The sequence below is a fragment of the Somniosus microcephalus genome, chromosome 1 (genome assembly GCF_052327205.1).
Source record: "Somniosus microcephalus isolate GS21.2 chromosome 1, FLI_Smic_1.0, whole genome shotgun sequence".
Classification (NCBI taxonomy): domain Eukaryota; kingdom Metazoa; phylum Chordata; class Chondrichthyes; order Squaliformes; family Somniosidae; genus Somniosus; species Somniosus microcephalus.
Window position 1 is genome coordinate 355189070 of NC_140987.1, and position 17841 is coordinate 355206910.

The 17841-nt window shown below is 44.5% G+C and overlaps 1 protein-coding gene across 2 annotated transcripts in view; it reads left to right on the forward strand.

Moving 5' to 3' along the window:
- Nucleotides 1–4742, forward strand: part of LOC147124982 (succinate--CoA ligase [ADP-forming] subunit beta, mitochondrial-like) — a 48459-nt gene extending 43717 nt beyond the window's left edge. For both annotated transcript variants that reach the window (XM_085995644.1, XM_085995648.1), the window contains exon 4: nt 4553–4742. In XM_085995644.1, the coding sequence (XP_085851770.1) occupies nt 4553–4727 (175 nt within the window). In that variant the 3' untranslated portion in view covers nt 4728–4742. The remainder of the gene's footprint in view (nt 1–4552) is intronic.
- The last annotated feature ends 13099 nt before the right edge of the window (nt 4743–17841 follow it).

Here is a 17841-nt window from a genome sequence, read left to right on the forward strand (position 1 = left end):
CAGCCTGTGAACTTGAACCTGCTGTGGGCTGGGGATTTCTATTCTCAGGTTCACTCCCAGCTGCCTGTTACCCTGTGGGTCCCATTAAGCTAGATGGGACCTTGTTAGACCGGGGTGAATGGGTCAGGTCCTCCGAGTGGACCACTGTGCTGGAGGCTCCAGTGTCCACCGAATATCTCCCCTGCACCATCTCCTCCCCATCTCAACATAGGGCCTGCTCCCCTCAGCATTTTTGCGGGGACACAGGTCAACAGGCTGCGCTGGCTCTAGTCATTGCTGGGAGTGAGGTGGGGCAGACGGGGTTAAAACACCGGTGGTGGCTGCTACTCTCCCCTGGCTAGTCAGAAGAGACCGTAGGGACTGCAAAAATTACTCAATTGCTGAGGGAGGGAGGTCTGGCCCTGCCTTTTGGGCTGGGGCTGTGGGATCCTTTACCCTGTCCTCCCAAGGATTTTTACAGTCTTTTCTCCAGTGACCGTCTTTCCCACACCCGTAGCAATTTAACCTAGCCTGAGCGGGCCGGTTCCCCTCCTGGTGCCACTCTTACTCTGGCTCCCAGGTTTAACCTCATGGACTTTTCCCTTGGGTTGGGTAGCCTCGATACCCCTCATGTTCCTGAAGGCTACTGTGAGCCGGCGGATCACCGCTTCTTCAGTGGTCGGGGGGTTTCGGGGGTCAAACCAAGCCATGACCTGGGCTTGGATCTGAGACACCGGAGCCAGTGAGTCAATTGAACTGGGTCCAGTGCTGTTCGCCCTGGCATTCCCGGGCATGCACTCCGGTAGACTGGCCACAGCCTGTCTGCGAACGCCTGCGGGGACTCCCCTGGGAGCTGCACTGTTCTTTCCACCCGAGCGAACGGGCCACCATCATTGAGTCCCATGGCCTCCAATACCTCATTCTTGAGGCCCCCATAATCCCTCTGCCCCCTTTTGCACTCGCCAGATAGGGACTGGAGGAGATCATCTGCCAGGGAAAACAGCAGCATTTTTGCTTGCTCTGCCTCATTGCAGTTGTTTACACAAGCTGCCTGCTCTATCTCCCTGAAGTGCAGAGAGGGGTCTCCCTTTTTAGTGAGCTTGGGGACGTGGCTAACCATGTCCCTGAGCTGGTGGGTGCCATACGGCACCAGAAACTGATTCTGGATATCCTCTGGGTCATCATCAACGGGAGGACCGTACCTCCGTTGTCGGATGGGGTACACTGGTCCTGGTCCCGGCCTATCTAGCGGGGCCTGCTGTGCTTCCTCTACCTTCCCATCCTCCACCCCCCTTTGCTGCCAGAGCTCCCGAAAGCTCGGAGCTGTGGGTGGCGGTCGTGGGACCTCTGACTCCCTGACCAACCTTTCCCTGGGTGTTGCCAGTGGGACGGTTTTACTTGGGTTGCCAGTAAAATCCGACTGACCTGCCAACGCATTACCGGCACCTGGCTACCGACCATAGAGCACATATACCAGAAACGCTGTTTACGGAGGTCACTGACCATCATCAAAGACCCTACCCACCCCAGCCACAGTCTGTTCGCCCCCCTGCCATCTGGGAGACGCTACAGATGCATTCGCACCCGAACGACCAGATTTAGGAACAGCTTCTTTCCCAGGGCGGTCATCCTACTGAACTCCACAAATAAACTCTAAAGCCTGCACATCTGCCAATGCACTTTATTATGTTTATGTTTATGTTAATGTATTACAAGCCAAATGAATGTTGAATGTTTAAATGTCTTAATCTAAATGTACACTCTCGGGAGCCGCAAGCCTACATTTCGTTGTACTGCACTTGTGCACTAACAATGACAATAAAGTTGATTATTATTATTATTATTATTATTATTATATCAGGCAGATCATCCCCTTTGCTCTTTTTAAAGCCATACTCAGGCTTTCTATCTCTGCTCTACAGGGGCCATAATCTGCTTCCTCAAACCCTTGCTCGCAGGCCAGCTTATATGCTGCCTTTACCTCCCTAACCTTTTCCTCCTGCTCTTTTTTATTTCTTGTATGAGGCGAGCGTTCTCCTCCCGCACCCTCATCTCATTATTCTTGGCCTCTGCAACTAGGCACTTCAGGTACTCTGACTCGTGCCTTGTGTGGCTTTTGCCCTCACTAAACTGAACTACCAGGCGCTCTACCTTGGCCTGGTATTCCTCGACCTCCCTTTCCCTGTCCCAACTCTCTGCTCTGGCTTCCCTAAGCCTGTGGGTAACCTCCCCAAGCCTGCGGGAACCTAACCACAAACAAACCAGTGGGATAAAAAGAAACCCAATAACTACTGCTCTCTCCAGACTCAAACCACCATCTGCTACATCGCACACTGTTGCCGACGTCCCTGCCTCAGTAGCCATTTTGTAGGAATTAAACAACGGGGTTGGGGTTATTGTCTCTGGCCAGTCAGAAGCCTCTGTGCTGCTCCAGGGACCCCCGTGCGGTTTCGAAGCGCTCCCCTATTCCTGGTTCTGACCGCCAGACTTATTCGGTAGCGATGTAGACAGAAAACGTGACTCGTGGTTTGGGTGCAAAACAGACCAGTATTTATTGAAACAAAAAGAAAGAAACAACTTAAAATAATCGATACAGCACTTTTGCTTAACGCAGTACACTCAGTGTCCACTAGAGCGCTCCTTGCTCAGTGCAACACTCATTTAAATACAGCACTTTAAAAACAGCTACACAGTGTCCGCTGGAGCACTTCTCTGCTCAGTGCAACACTCTATTAAAATATACAGCTTTAAATACAGAACTCCGTGTTCACTATAGCACTTCTCTGCTAGTGCAACACTGTCTTACTTAAAATAGGGGGGGGGGGGGAGAAACGGACATAATAATGAGGGAAAATCGACTAAAATCACAGTTCTAACAAAATTCCCACTTAATTCCCACCCCATACCTATCCTAAGTTGCCTTGTAAAGGGGCCAGAAAAATATATGCTCACCAATGAAAACGCCTTCTCCGTGCCCTGCGATCTTTGATCTTCACTGCCCCGAAGTAAAACCACCCCAGTATTTTAAAAGTAAACTGCTGGTGTTCCACTTCTTCAGGCAGACTCCCACGTTGTAGAGAGCATGGAGGCGAGGCCACAGAGAGAGCGATGGCTTTATCTTTTATACCCCAATTTGGGCCAAAATGTTCCCGCCCAGATCTGGATGTATCTGGGCTAAAACAAAAGGGATCCAAGCTGCCCCATTGTCTAGGATGGGTTCGGATGAATTACCCATTTGTTTAAACTGTTCCTTTTCAGTTTAAATGTGTCTTCAATTGTCTGTGATGGGCTTTCGAATAAAGCTGCAGTGGTTTGAAATGTGTCCATTTCCTTGATTGCTTGAGTAAATAGCCTTGAAGGTATTGTAAACAGAAAGTCATTGTCCTTGTGGTCAGACTGAAACCAGTCTCAAGTGGTTCATCCTTTGTGTAGCAGTTTCTGTAAACACATCGATTGTCTCTGCAGGGAGGGGAAACTCCCTGAACTGCCTTTGATTGGCAGCCTGGTCAGCCATCTTTGAGCTTCACCTTTTTCACAGACACACACAGAAGCTACCTTTTCAAGTCCTTTGTCTTTTGCCATGCGGTCTGGCGGCCATTTAGATCCCCTGGATTTTTAAAGGTATATTACCCAGGTATTCTTTCATCAAAATTAATCTTCAGAACTGTGGGAAATTTTGAAATTATTGCGAAATCCTACAGTCCCCCATCGGATACTAAAACTTGCTTGTAGTATCCTTGCCAAAAGTGTGTGGCTTGCTAGGCTGTTTCAGAAAGCATTGAGCCAACAACATGTAGGCCAGACTGAGTTAGGGTGGCAGGCGCACTTTCCTGAAAGACATAGTGAACCAGTTGAATTTTCAGACGAAAACTGCAGCTTTCATTGTAAATTTTCCTGGTTCTTGCCCAGATTTATTGAATTGACTTGCCATGGTGGGATTTGAACTCATGATATCTGGGCTGCTAGATCAGTTCTATAACCACTACATTACTCTACCCAGAATGTAAGGGAAACAAATGTTCTGAATGACGTGTACTTCCATCTCCCTGCATGCTCACTGTGTTGAAATACAGATTAATTGCACCTTTTCCTTTGCAACTCATTCTGTGGAACTCCTTTGCTTCCCTCGTATTCCGTGTTTTGCAGTCTGAAAGGTTTTAAAGCCTATGTTTTCGAATCATCTTAGTATTACTTTTGACTTATGTCAACCTTATCCCAGACTTTCCAATCTTAGCAGTGCCCTGTCCCATCAGATTTTGTCAATTGTGGGGGGGGAAAAAAAGACAATGAATTATCTAAGAGCACTGCTTAAATGCCACCTTCACAGGAGCAGTCAATTCTGCATGCATCACATTCTCCTAACTTTTGACACCTGTCAGTGCTGTACAATTACAGTTTTTGGCTGTTGACTTAGCTTGAATTGTTTTTGGATGTTTGAAATCTGCACGTGTTGATGCCTTAGACATATGAGTTTCGAAAGGGGAATAAAAGTTATTTTCCTGTATCTGTAACTTGTCAGTTTTGGTTTTGCTTTATTGCTGGGCTGTTCGGTAAAACATTATTTCTTTTGCAGTCCAGAGGAAGTCCGGGATATTGCTTCAAGGATGATCGGGAAAAAACTAGTCACCAAACAGACTGGAGCGAAAGGGAGGATATGCAACCAGGTGTTTATCTGCGAGCGCAGGTATCCAAGAAGAGAGTACTATTTTGCTATCACAATGGACAGGTCTTCTCAAGTGAGTAAATAACAAATTTATTATTTCGATATACAGTAGCTTTTATTGGACCAGTTTATTCCATCAAATCTTTAGCTTTTGCGTTGTGAAGACTTGACTGTTGCCGGTATCCTTACCCAAGTGAAATCTTCCTTGTGTGAGACAGTACAATGAGTGTCATCAAGCTACACAACCTTACCAAACATCTGCTCAAGGGCACTCTAAAGAATGTGGATCATGAGAGGAACTCCTGCCTAATTTCTATTTATCTCTATATCGTAAGAGTATTAATTCCAATTGTAAATAACAACAGAAAATGCTGGAAAAACTCAGCAGGCCAGGCAACATCCGTGGAGAGAAAAAAGAGTCAACGTTTCGCGTCAAACCCTTTGTCAAGACTGGAAAAGCACAGGAAATGAAATAGATTAAAAGGCCGGGCTGGGAGAGAACAAAAGAGAAGTGAAGAGACATTAAGAGGTATTCAAAACGAGACAAGGTGGTGATAGGACTAGTGGAGACAAAAGACGGCTCGAGATTAGGTGTGAAATGCGCTGGCAGAATGGGAGACGGCTGCCATATGGGAGACGGCTGCCATGTGGGAGAGAAAAAAAGGGGGGGGCGCGGGGGAAGGGCCAAAACAAAGGTGTGGATAAAAAATAAGTAAAAATGTAATGGGGGTCGAGGTTATGATCTGAAATTGTTGAACTCGATATTGAGTCTGGAAGGCTGTAAAGTGCCTAATCGGAAGATGAGGTGCTGTTCCTCGAGCTTACGCTGAGCTTCCGTGGAACAGTGCAAGAGCCCGAGTATAGTGAGGTCTGAGTGGGAATGGGGCGGTGAATTAAAATGACAGGTGACCGGAAGCTCGGGGTCATCCTTACGGACTGAAAGGAGGTGTTCCGCAAAGCGGACACCCAATCTGCATTTGGTCTCCCCAATAATTCCAATTGTAGTTCCCTCATCACCTTCCAGGTTGAGGTCAGCTAACCCAGCACTGATTAAGGAACAAACCTTGGCTCTTGCTGATCAATATAACAGTGTAAATGTCGGGTGATCCACTTCCCCCCCTGAGCCTAATGAATTACATGAAACCAAAAAGGTATGGCTAGCTGAAAAAGTGTCTCTGCCTTGTTGAATATGGACCCATTGTCAAAAATTACGAGATTTTTAAGCCAACATACAGTTTTTGCTTAACTCTCATTAAGTAAATAATTTTGATGGAAGCAAACCTTCAGAGGATGTTGTCTTCTCCCATTTTGTTTAGGACAATGGCCCAGAAATTCGGGTTGGGGGCTTCCCGCGGGTGCAAGCCCCTGACCTGCACTTACCTAGCGTGCCGGCCGTTTAGCTGTGGGCCCCCGTGGAATTCCGATCCGGGGCCTGCTCCAGCTGCCGGCGCGCAGTGCTTGCGTATCCCAGGGGCGCAGTTAGTTCGATGCATCCCCTGGGATCACGTGGGCCATGGGGATGCTCCATTCATAAGTCTGACAGGAAGACCTGTCAAAACTTAGAAATACTACGGGCCCCATAACATCACTAAATCTTCAAATAAATTTAAAAAAAAAAATCACATTTTTAAAATAAACTTTAAATTACATGAAATAACTATTTTAAACAATTTAAATTTTTGAAAAAAATAATTTTATTTTCTAACAGGACTAAAAATAAACTTACCTTTCTTTAAAGTATTTAAAAATAATAAACCTGTGGAAAAAATGTTTTAATTTTAATTAATTCACCACTTACCTTGTAAAAAGCAGGCCTTACGCCTGCTTTTTACATGTCTAACTTCTGGAGACTTACCCTCCCGTGAAAACCTGTGAAATAAACCGAAGTTCGATGCGCACGCGCAGCCTCTCCCGCGCATGCGTTCGATCTCTTAACCCCTTCTTTCAGGGGAACGGAAGTGCCGGTTTACCGCGCATGCGCAGTGCATGCAGGAAACCGGCACTTCCATTGGGCTTACGGGTGAGTACCCCGTGCGTACTCACCCGTGGAGACCTGAATTTCTGGGCCCATAAGTCGCCCAATTTATTTCCTATGGATTTCTGTTGAAGTGTGCTAGGGTTGCTGGAGTTCCTTGTGGAGAAATTCAGGTTAAGATGAGACTTAGAGGTATGTAACAGATCTAGGGCTAATAACAGGAAAAAATAAGCAGAATTCAGAAAATATAGAGGGACAGCAAAAAAAGAAATTGGAGATGCTAGAGGGTGTGAAGAAAGACCATCAGGCCTTTAAAAGGGAGTTGGACAGTACTTGAAGATGAAGAACTTAATCCTGGAAAACTCTCCCTAACAGCACTGTGGGAGTACCTTCACCACACGGACTGCAGCGGTTCAAGAAGGCAGCACACCACTACCTCCTCGAGGGCAATTAGGGGTGGGCAATAAATGCTGGCCTTGCCAGCGACGCCCACATCCCATAAAAATTAATTAAAAAAATTTAAAATATGGTTGTGGACAAAAAGCGGGGGTGTGGGACTAAGCACGATTGCTCTTTCAAAGAGCCAGCACAGGCACGACGGGCTGAATGGCCTCCTTCTGTGCTGTAAGTTTCTATGATTCTAGGTAATATAAAGGACAATAGTCAAAGATTTTATAAACACATAAAAAGTAAATGAATAGATAAGGAAAGAATGGGGCCGATTTAGGATGTTAAAGGAAATATTCTTATTGGACGATAAAGGAATGGCAGAGATACTAAATGACTCCTTTGCCTCAGTTTTCACAGAAGAGTGTTTGAGAATCAGGGATGAAATGGAACAGTTAATAGCATGCCTCCTAAAATGCTCAGGATATTGGAGAGGAAATAGCAGAGACTTTGATGTCTTTCAAACATCCTTGGATATGGACATTGTACCAGAGTACTGGAGAGTTGCTAATGGACCACCTCTGTTCAAGAAGAGAGGGTTAAACAAGGTAACTATGGGCCAGTCAGCCGAACAGTGTTAGGTGGTAAGCCTGCAAAAGCCAAAAAATGGGATAAACTTATCACTTAGACAAACATGGATTAATTAAGGACAGCCAGCATGGATTTGTACAAGTTGTGTCTAACAAAGTTAGTAATGTTCTTTGAATGAATAATGGAGTGCATTGATAAAGGGAATGCAATGGATGTTGTGTATATATGGATTTTCAAAGTGGAACCTCGTTGATAAAATTAGGGCATGTGGAAATAAAGGAAATATGGCAGCATGGATGGGTATTGGTTAAAGGACAGAAAGCAGAAAATGATGATTAATGGGCATTTTTTGCCCCAGATCAATTTTAACTATGCCTTCCCCAAGGGGTCAGTGTGGCATCATTGCTCTTAGTGCACATAAAATCTTCACTTGGGTATAGGAGGTATAAAATCAAGATTTGCAGGTGACAGAAAAATAGAGTGTGTAATTAATTGAATAGGACTAAGTGACTTCAGGAGGATATAGGCAGGTTACTAGATTGGGCAGATAGAAGAAATGTTATGGAAAGAAATGTGAGGTAATCTACTTTTGAAAGGAAATGTACACTTGAAATCGAGGCACAACGAAGTTTGGTGAGTCAGATTTATAAATCTTAAAAAATTGATGATTGCTGTTTTTTTTAAATAGAACACCTGGGATCCTAGATTTTCACAGTTGATGTGACAAAGAGTTGTCCCAGAGAACTAACTTGATGACCAGGGATGTTTTATTAGATTTTTACTCTTTTATACATATCATGGTGCATGGTGATGCTAATTGGAAAAGCCAGAGGACTTGTTTTGAAAATGATTGTCAAGAGCCACCCTTGTGTCTTTAAGCACCTATAAATCTTGATATAACATAAATAAAGTTGAAAGTCAATTTTGTTTTTCCATGAATCCTCCTCAGGTGTGATGTTTTATATATTCTACAGCCTAGTGCACTTTTATAGCTGCTCGTAATTTGCACTTGCATGTTTGTTGCAGCTTGTGTTGCTGCTACTGCTCTGTAGGAAGCTTTCTGTTGTTGAATTGACATGCGATATCGCTGTCAAACCTACTCAATTAGCAAGAGCAACCAGAAAGGGTTAGCATTATTCAGCAGGGCTTGATGGCATTACAATAGTGAGACCCTGCCAAAAAGAGCAAAGGAACATAGCACAAAGAAACATGAGATTTGATTAGTAAGAAAGCGATGATGCAGGAAGGATGTAAAGGTGAGAGAGTTTTAACAAAAAAACGCAATCTGTATTGGAGCCAAACCACAGGTGAGTCAGACTCTATAATTATGTGATAAATTGTGGGCATAACAAAATGTGCAGTTATAGTCCACTCACAACGCCCTGAAAACAATGGCACGTATTTTCCGATGCCTACAGGTGAAACCTCTTGACAGATCGGAAGCCTGCCCTGGAGAAGGGCCTCTGTGGGTGGAGAGTTCCGCTTTCTGCAGAACCTCTGCCCACAGAAATCACTTATAAATCTTATGCCTGGTAAAAGCAGGTGTAAGGCCTGCTTTTACCAGCATAAAAGTTTTAAAAAGTTTTTCACTCATTTATAATTTAAAAATACTTGTTCAAAAAGGTAAGTTTATTTTTAGCCACGTAAAAAAACTTTGGAAAGAATGACATGAATTTGATATGTTGAACTGATGGACAATGATTTTGATTTTGATCTCCCTTGGTTAAAGGGGGAAGGCATTGCTATGTTAATATGTGAAAAAAATCAACATGTTGACGTCGTGGGTGAAGTTCAGGCAGAGACATTTCTTAGCATGAATAGGGATGAGGACTGTAGGTTCTTTCTGAATGGATGTGCTGGGATGTATTGAGTGGCCTTCCTCATTTATATTGATTTGGTCAAGCAGGTTCAAGCACAGGAGAACAAACCTTCAGATGCACAAAATGTTGGAGCCAAAACAGTTTTCAAGTATTCCCTAGATATACATGTTTCAATATTGTAAGAAGAAAAAAAGAAGTTATGTAAATACTGAGAGTGAGAAAGCACCATGTGCAGTGAAGTTGATGGTCTTTTATTTCTCAGGGTGAGAATGATCAAGTGTCCAGAGGATAAACATTGAAGCATATTTTCTCCAGCTTACTTATAGCCTCTAATATTTGGCTCCATGTAAGTCATCTGTTTGGCAAGTCTGTACTGTCTTACAAATCTCTCCCTTCACTGCCTGACTAACAACAACAACAAGAATGTATTGGTATATTTGACATATTAAGAAACTAAGTTTCTTTTATATTCCTATGAAAGGTGTGATTATTTCTCACAATCTGCAAGTTACTTCAGAGTTGCTACTTTTCTTGCTTGCATTTAAAATAAGGCAGTAGTCCCTGACAACTTGTTTGTGTGTGAATAAATGACCTACATTGGCATTTTCAAAACAAATTCATTTTTTTTTAATGGGAGTCATCATACGTGTATTTATCATTCAAAATATTTGGGGAGGGAGGCTGTTGGATAGTTGCAGAATTAAAGTAGGGATGATTTTAACAAGGGGTGCAATAAAAGTTAAAAAGAAATTTGAGCTATTTTCTGAGCAGCCTCTAGCAGTCCCTTTAAGGGCTGCTGGTTAAGCCGCTCAATGCCGGGTGGCAAATACACAGTGCACGCTCTGCCCATTTGTGCCTCAAAATTGCAGTTGGGGTCCTATGTAGGTCATAGGGTCCTCATTTGGATCTCTTTTGCAGCAGGTTATTCATTGGAGCTTATCTAATGCAGGTTGTGGCTGTATCCATCAGCAACTTGCATACGAACATGGACAGGAAAAGAACATCGGGTCCATCAAGCCTGCCCCACACAGTCATGATGCGTATAGCATTATGATTAGACACTCCTGACCCACCAGCAGCCACGTAATCTCCTGGGAGAGGCACAAAAACAAATCAAACCCAAAAGCTAATTTGTGGGGGGAAAAGCTGGAAAATTCCTCACTGACTCTTTTAGGCGATTGAAAACTAGTGCAGGAGACCACATTGACCATGCTTATAGTGCCTAGTACTTCACCTCCCTTTTATAAGATATGATCCCTGCCCCAGGCATAAACCAGTTTGAAGGTTTGCAGAGAGTCAGCGTTTACCACATGAGCCAGCAACTTGTTCCAAAGATCATCTATCCTCTGAGAAAAGAAGAACTGCCTATCATCTAACCAAGCACTATCCTTGTGTAATTTATACCCATGGCCCCTGGTCTTCCCCAATCTACTAAATTGAAATAATGTATGAATAGGAACAAAATCTAGTATTTTATTTGCATCTATCAAATCACAGCTAAGTCTACGCATCTCCAAAGTGAATAGCCTCAGCTTTTTAAACTTCTTTGAGTGACTAAGGTTTTTAAGCTGGGAATCATTCTCGAGAATGATTCATTAACTGAACCAGAAACTTAACACTTTGGAGTAATCTGGATGCCTATTCAGAGTTGCCAAATCAAGTAATGATGGTTGGGTACTGTTGTGTAATCATTCAGTACTAACTGGCTTTAGCCTGGGCACCTCCAAATTTGCATCCAGGTCCAATGTACCAATTTCTGAATTAGATTGTAAAGCAACCCCTGGATGCATCATTCATCTCTGGTATAGCTGCCAAGTACAAGAAGTAGTGCAAAATGTGATGTGATCAATGATGAAAAGCTATCCTTCACAAGGCAACAGACATTTACTTAAAGTTTTTGAAATTATATATAGTTGAAAGGTGTACCTTTGTGCTGAAGTTGCCCCAACTTTTCCTTAAGTAACTAGGATATTTTATGAACAATTATAATTCACAGTTATACTTTAGACAATTTTTTCCCCATTGTGTGTCCATCACATTTAATTTGGGAGTCAATCATATAAACCAGAAAGATGAACTGTGTTTGTCAAAGTAGGTATGTTATTGAGTGGATCACAAGGCATAATCCCATCACTCGCTGCTGTATGTTCTTCTGGCTTGTTTATCCACTGAAACTTGATTAGATTAGTGTCTGCGAAGTTCTGCTACACCGAAATATGTTTTATGGTTCTTTTGCATTGCAGCTCATAGGATACTGTAGAGGAGATTTCCTAGAACGGTACCAGGGATGAGTGATTTCAGTTACGTGGGGAGACTAGAGAAGCTGGGATTGTTCTCCTCGAGCAGAGACGGTTAAAGGGAGATTTAATAGAGGTGTTCAAAATTATGAAGGGATTGAATAGAGTAAATAAAGTGAAACTGATTCAACTGGCAGAAGGGTCAGTAACCAGAGAACACAGATGTAAGGTAATTGCCAAAAGAACCAGAGGTGAGATGAGAAGGACATTTTTTTACGCAACGAGTCACTGGTCTGGAATGCACTGCCTGAAAGGGTGGTGGAAGCAGATTTAAAAGTAACTTTCAAAAGGGAATTGGATAACTACTCGAAGGGAAGAAAATTGCAGGGCTATGGGGAAAAAGCAGGGGAGTGGGACTAATTGAATAGTTTTTTCAAAGAGCTGGCACAGGCACGATGGGCCGAATGACCACCTTCTGTGCTGTAAGATTCTATGATTCTAAAATGTGACTTAACAGGATGAGTTATTTTGGATGGCAAATTCTGGAAGAATTCACTATCCTCCCAATAACAAAATACAATTTGTGTTCAGGAAGCAGTCCTTGATGAGTGAGAGATTTGTAAAGCAGGGGTGATGCACGACATTGTCACGTTGCCCTTTTGCCTCCGTTTGGTTAGCAACGTGCTTGGGGTTTCTGCTGGATCTCTGAAGCACTTTTTAAACCTACCATAACCACAATTTAAAATGTTTTTTTTAAGAAAGCAGGGGTTCTTCCCTTCCTGCTCTCTCAACAGGATATCTGCAGAGCTATCTTCTAAAAGTTTCAGCTCGGCAGGCGCCAAACTGCAGCTACTGGTCTGTGTAACTGTACCCTTAAGGACTACAAATATAATTGGCGGATAGAGTGGAAAATTTTACACTGGTTTAGTCAAGGTGCTTTGCTGAGGTTATGGTTGAAATATGTTATCAGAGCAGAGAGAGTTTTGCTCTGCATCTTGCCAGGTTAAACTAATCTGAGAATGCTTATTGTTCTACTGGATTCTCAAAGTGGAAGCGCGTTTTGCTGTTTCCAACATTGATGTCCCTCACTTTGCTATTTATAAGCCTTTTCCCTTCCAAAAATCTCCAGCTGAGTTAATGGCAGCTTAATCTCTTCACTTTACTGCATTACTTTCTGAACAGCTGTCACGATACCAAGTTCTCTCTGCTCTGAAGTTATGTTTAAAGTTCACTTGCCATCATGTTTTGACTTCTTGAAATAACCGCAGATATACTTGTAGATCTAGTGTGCATTTGGTGCACTGTAGTTCACTCTAAAGTGCTTTCTCATTAAAAAAAAAATGATTTTGATCCTGTCACAAAACCATTTTATAATATTAATCTCAAGATTAATCATGTAAAATCAAAATGCGCTGGAAAATTCTTACATAGAATGTACTGCACAGAAACAGGCCATTCGGCCCAAATCTGTTTCTAAAATAAATTAAGTGTGTCACACCCCTTAGATCATTTCAGATGACTGTGTAAATGGAGTTCCTGGTGATCTCTGTGCTTTTTTTCCATATTGCTTCTACTAATAATCCAGAGAATGTGAGTTTAAAATCCCGCCATGACAGTTTGAGAATTTGAATTCAGTGTTAAAAATCTCAAATTAAAAAATAAAATTGGTATCAGTAAAAGTGACCATGAAGCTGTCGGATTTTCATAAAACCCAACTGGTTCACTAATGATCTTTAGGGAAGGAAACCTGCCATCCTTACCTGGTCTGGCCGATATGTGACTCCAGTCCCACACCAAAGTGGTTGACTCTTAACTGATCTCGGAAGTGGCCGAGCAAGTCACTCGATTGTGTCAAACTACTACAGAGAAGGCGGCCCACCCACCATCACATTCACTGGGCAACCAGGGAATGGGCAATAAATGATAGTCTTGACAGGGGCACCCACATCTCGAGAAGGAATAACCTGTTGTTCTGATATTTAGGTGACTAAAGATTTTAATAACTAACTTCTGCCTTGCTGGGGAAAAAAATGTACTGCCATTGGTATATTTGACCACAGCAGGTGTTGTGATTGGTGTTTTAAGAATTTAACTTGCTCTTGTGCGCACCCCACAGGTGATGCACTAGATTAGACTTTCCTGTAGGCAGTAGTACTCCAGTTTTCTTCAAATTTCACAGCACGACTGTGAATGCACAGGTATATACCACGCCTGAGTGCTTTGAACTTGAGAAAAATCTGAGGGCTCGAATTTCCAAGCCCCACGGAGGCGGGTTTGGAGGCGGGAGTGGGGGGAAAATTGCAGAATCGGGGGGCACGAACCCTTCCCGCCCCCATGCCCGTTTCCCAGGAGGCGGGGACCTGACCTGTGCTGGGAGCTGCCTCCCGGAAGGGGATTAGTGCCAATTAACTGCCTGTTAACAGGTAGTTAACAGGCAGTTTTTGGCCTAATCCCTATTTTTAGCCCTGAAGTGTGGGCTGCCTGACGGCTCCAAACCACGCCAAGTTAGCGAGGCGGACCGTCGGGTTGGAGGGTTTGAGATGTCCGGTGTTCAGGTGAGTGATGGGTGCATGAGTGCAGAAGTAAGTGTGTTTGGTGTGTGTAAAGTGTTTAAATAAGTTTTACTTACCTTTACTTACTAATACAGGCTTCCTTCCTTCAGGTCTCGGGAGTCCCTCATCTCACCGGCACAGAAAGCAGAATGGCTGCGAGCTGTCAAAAGTTGCAGCATTCTGCTTTCTGTTCTGGAGAGATTTCTAACTGAGTCTGTGGAGAAGGACTCAAGTTAGAAGTCAGTGTTTGACAGCTTCACAGAGCTGTCAAACGCTGATATTTCATCTGTCAAAAGCTCTTGACAGATGAAATGTCAACCCCTGACATCACCTGTAACTGGGTGTCCCTTAATTGGCCTGCTGAGTCCGCTGGGCGGGCTCAACAAGGTCAATCAAGGGAAAATCGCGTGGGTTGGCCACAAATCGATGGAGGCGGGACTACAACCCAAAAAGTGGGAGTCCCGCCTCCATCACGCCCCATTGACAAAATCCAGCCCATAGTGTCCAATGCTTGTGGCCTGCTTTACCCAGCTATATATTTACTTAATAGCACAAGTCTATGAGCCAAGGTTGGGTGAGCAGAGTTAGAGAATCTGACATAACTGGTAAATAGATCAGTTTCTAACTATTCTGTGGGCTTCACCTGTTGGAGCTCCTGCAACATCAAAATGAAATCATGTCCCCCGGGTATAAAACAAGTTTTATTTTTGCATTACTGACTTAATTTGGTATTCCCCCAATTTTAGCACTGCTTTGATAGTATAACAAACATAAATGTAGCAAAGTACATTCATACAGTGATTTACAAGAAGTTTATGCAGTAAATTTTTACGGCCACTGGATGCTGTAGGTAAGATTTTCAAACAGTCCTAGTTTAGGTCATGAACATGAAGATTGAACAGAGCAAGATCCCTCAACAATGCACCAGAGTGTTCTCAATATATTATGAGTTACCATTTTTGCAAATTCATGTTTGCAACTTTCTCTGTCATGTAATATAGTCTCAGAAAGGAAACCCCTCAATACCTTCCCTTTTATTAAATATATGATATGATCCAGTTAAGTTTAACCCCCGTTTCCCCCCCCCCCCCCCCCCCACCACCAATTTTTGGCCAGCAACCCTCTGGTGCCTTGCCCAAGTGGTCATTCTTCATGTGCTGATGCATTGCTGGTCATCTTCCAAAATCCTTTAGATTCTGGAACACTTCCCATGGATTGGAGGGTAGCTAATGTAATCCCACTATTTAAAAAAGGTGGTAGAGAAAAAACAGGGAATTATAGACCGGTAAGCCTGACATCGGTAGTGGGGAAAATGCTAGAGTCCATTATAAAAGATGTAATAGCAGAGCACTTGGAAAACAGTGACAGGATCGGACAAAGTCAACATGGATTTACAAAAGGTAAATCATGCTTGACTAATCTACTGGAATTTTTTGAGGATGTAACTGGTAGTATAGATAAGGGAGAACCAGTGGATGTGGTGTATTTGGGCTTTCAGAAGGCATTCGATAAGGTCCCGCATAAGAGACTAGCGTGCAAAGTTAAAGCAAATGGGATTGGGGGCAAGGTACTGACTTGGATAGAGAACTGGTTGGCAGACAGGAAGCAAAGAGTTGGAATAAACAGGTCTTTTTCCGAGTGGCAGGCAGTGACTAGTGGGGTACCGCAGGGATCGGTCCTTGGACCCCAGTTATTCACAATATATATTAATGATCTAGACGAGGGAACTAGATGTAATATCTCCAAGTTTGCAGACGACACAAAGTTGGGTGGGCGTGTGTGCTGTGAGGAGGATGCAGAGAAACTCCAGGACGATTTAGACAGGTTGGGCGATATGGCAGATGTAGTATAATGTGGATAAATGCGAGGTTATCCACTTTGGTGGCAAAAACAGGAAGGCAGATTATTATCTGAACGGCAATAGATTGGGAAAAGGAGAAGTGCAACGAGACCTGGGTGTCCTTGTGCACCAGTCACTGAAGGTAAGCATGCAGGTGCAGCAGGCGGTTAAGAAGGCAAATGGTATGCTGGCCTTCATAGCAAGAGGATTCGAGTACAGGAGCAAGGATGTCTTGCTGCAGTTGTACAAGGCCTTGGTGAGACCACACCATGAGTATTGTGTGCAGTTTTGGTCGCCTTATCTGAGGAAGGATGTTCTTGCCATGGAGGAGTGCAGCGAAGATTCACCAGGCTGATACCTGGGATGGCAGGAATGACGTATGAGGAGCGATTGGGTCGATTAGGCTTATATTCGCTAGAGTTTAGAAGAATGAGAGGGGATCTCATTGAAACTTATAAAATTCTAACAGGACTAGACAGACTAGATACAGGAAGGCTGTTGCCGATGGTGGGGGAGTCCAGAACCAGGGGTCACAGTCTAAGGATAAGGGGTAAGCCATTTAGGACTGAGATGAGGAGGAATTTCTTTACCCAGAGAGTGGTGAACCTGTGGAATTCTCTACCACAGAAGACAGTTGAGGCCAATTCATTAAATATATTTAAGAAGGAGTTGGATATATTTCTTAAGGCTAAGGGGATCAAGGGATATGGGGAGAAAGCCGGGACAGGGTACTGAATTTGGATGATCAGCCATGATCGCATTGAATGGCGGAGCAGGCTGGAGGGGCCGAATGGCCTACTCCTGCTCCTATCTTCTATGTTTCTATGTCGCAATAATACTGCAGATGGTAAACCTGTAATTATATATATATATATATATATATATATAGCTGAAGTGCCCGGCGGTGCCGAGGCTTTCTTGAGGGCATGTTGTTGTTGGGAAGAGAGAGAGAGAGCGACTGGGGGGAAGAGAGAGAGAGAGAGCGCGACTGGGGGGAAGAGAGAGAGAGCGACTGGGGGGAAGAGAGAGAGAGAGAGAGCGACTGGGGGGAAGAGAGAGAGAGAGAGAGAAAGAGCGACTGGGGGGGAAGAGAGGGAGCGCTACTGGGGGGAAGAGAGGGAGCGCGACTGGGGGGAAGAGAGAGAGAGAGCGACTGGGGGGGAGAGAGAGAGAGAGCGACTGGGGGGGGGAGAGAGAGAGCGAGCGACTGGGGGGGAGAGAGAGCGCGACTGGGGGGGAGAGAGAGAGAGAGCGCGACTGGGGGGAAGAGAGAGAGAAGGAGCGACTGGGGGGACGAGAGAGAGAGAGCGACTGGGGGGAAGAGAGAGAGAGAGCGACTGGGGGGGAAGAGAGAGAGAGCGACTGGGGGGGAAGAGAGAGAGAGCGACTGGGGGGGAAGAGAGAGAGAGCGACGGGGGAAGAGAGAGAGAGCGACTGGGGGGAAGAGAGAGAGCGACTGGGGGGGAAGAGAGAGAGCGACTGGGGGGGAAGAGAGAGAGCGACTGGGGGGGAAGAGAGAGAGCGACTGGGGGGGAAGAGAGAGAGCGACTGGGGGAAGAGAGAGAGCGACTGGGGGGAAGAGAGAGAGAGAGCGACTGGGGGGAAGAGAGAGCGACTGGGGGGGAAGAGAGAGCGATTGGGGGGAAGAGAGAGAGCGACGGGGGGAAGAGAGAGAGCGACTGGGGGGAAGAGAGAGAGCGACTGGGGGGAAGAGAGTGAGCGACTGGGGGGAAGAGAGAGAGCGACTGGGGGGAAGAGAGTGAGCGACTGGGGGGAAGAGAGAGAGCGACTGGGGGG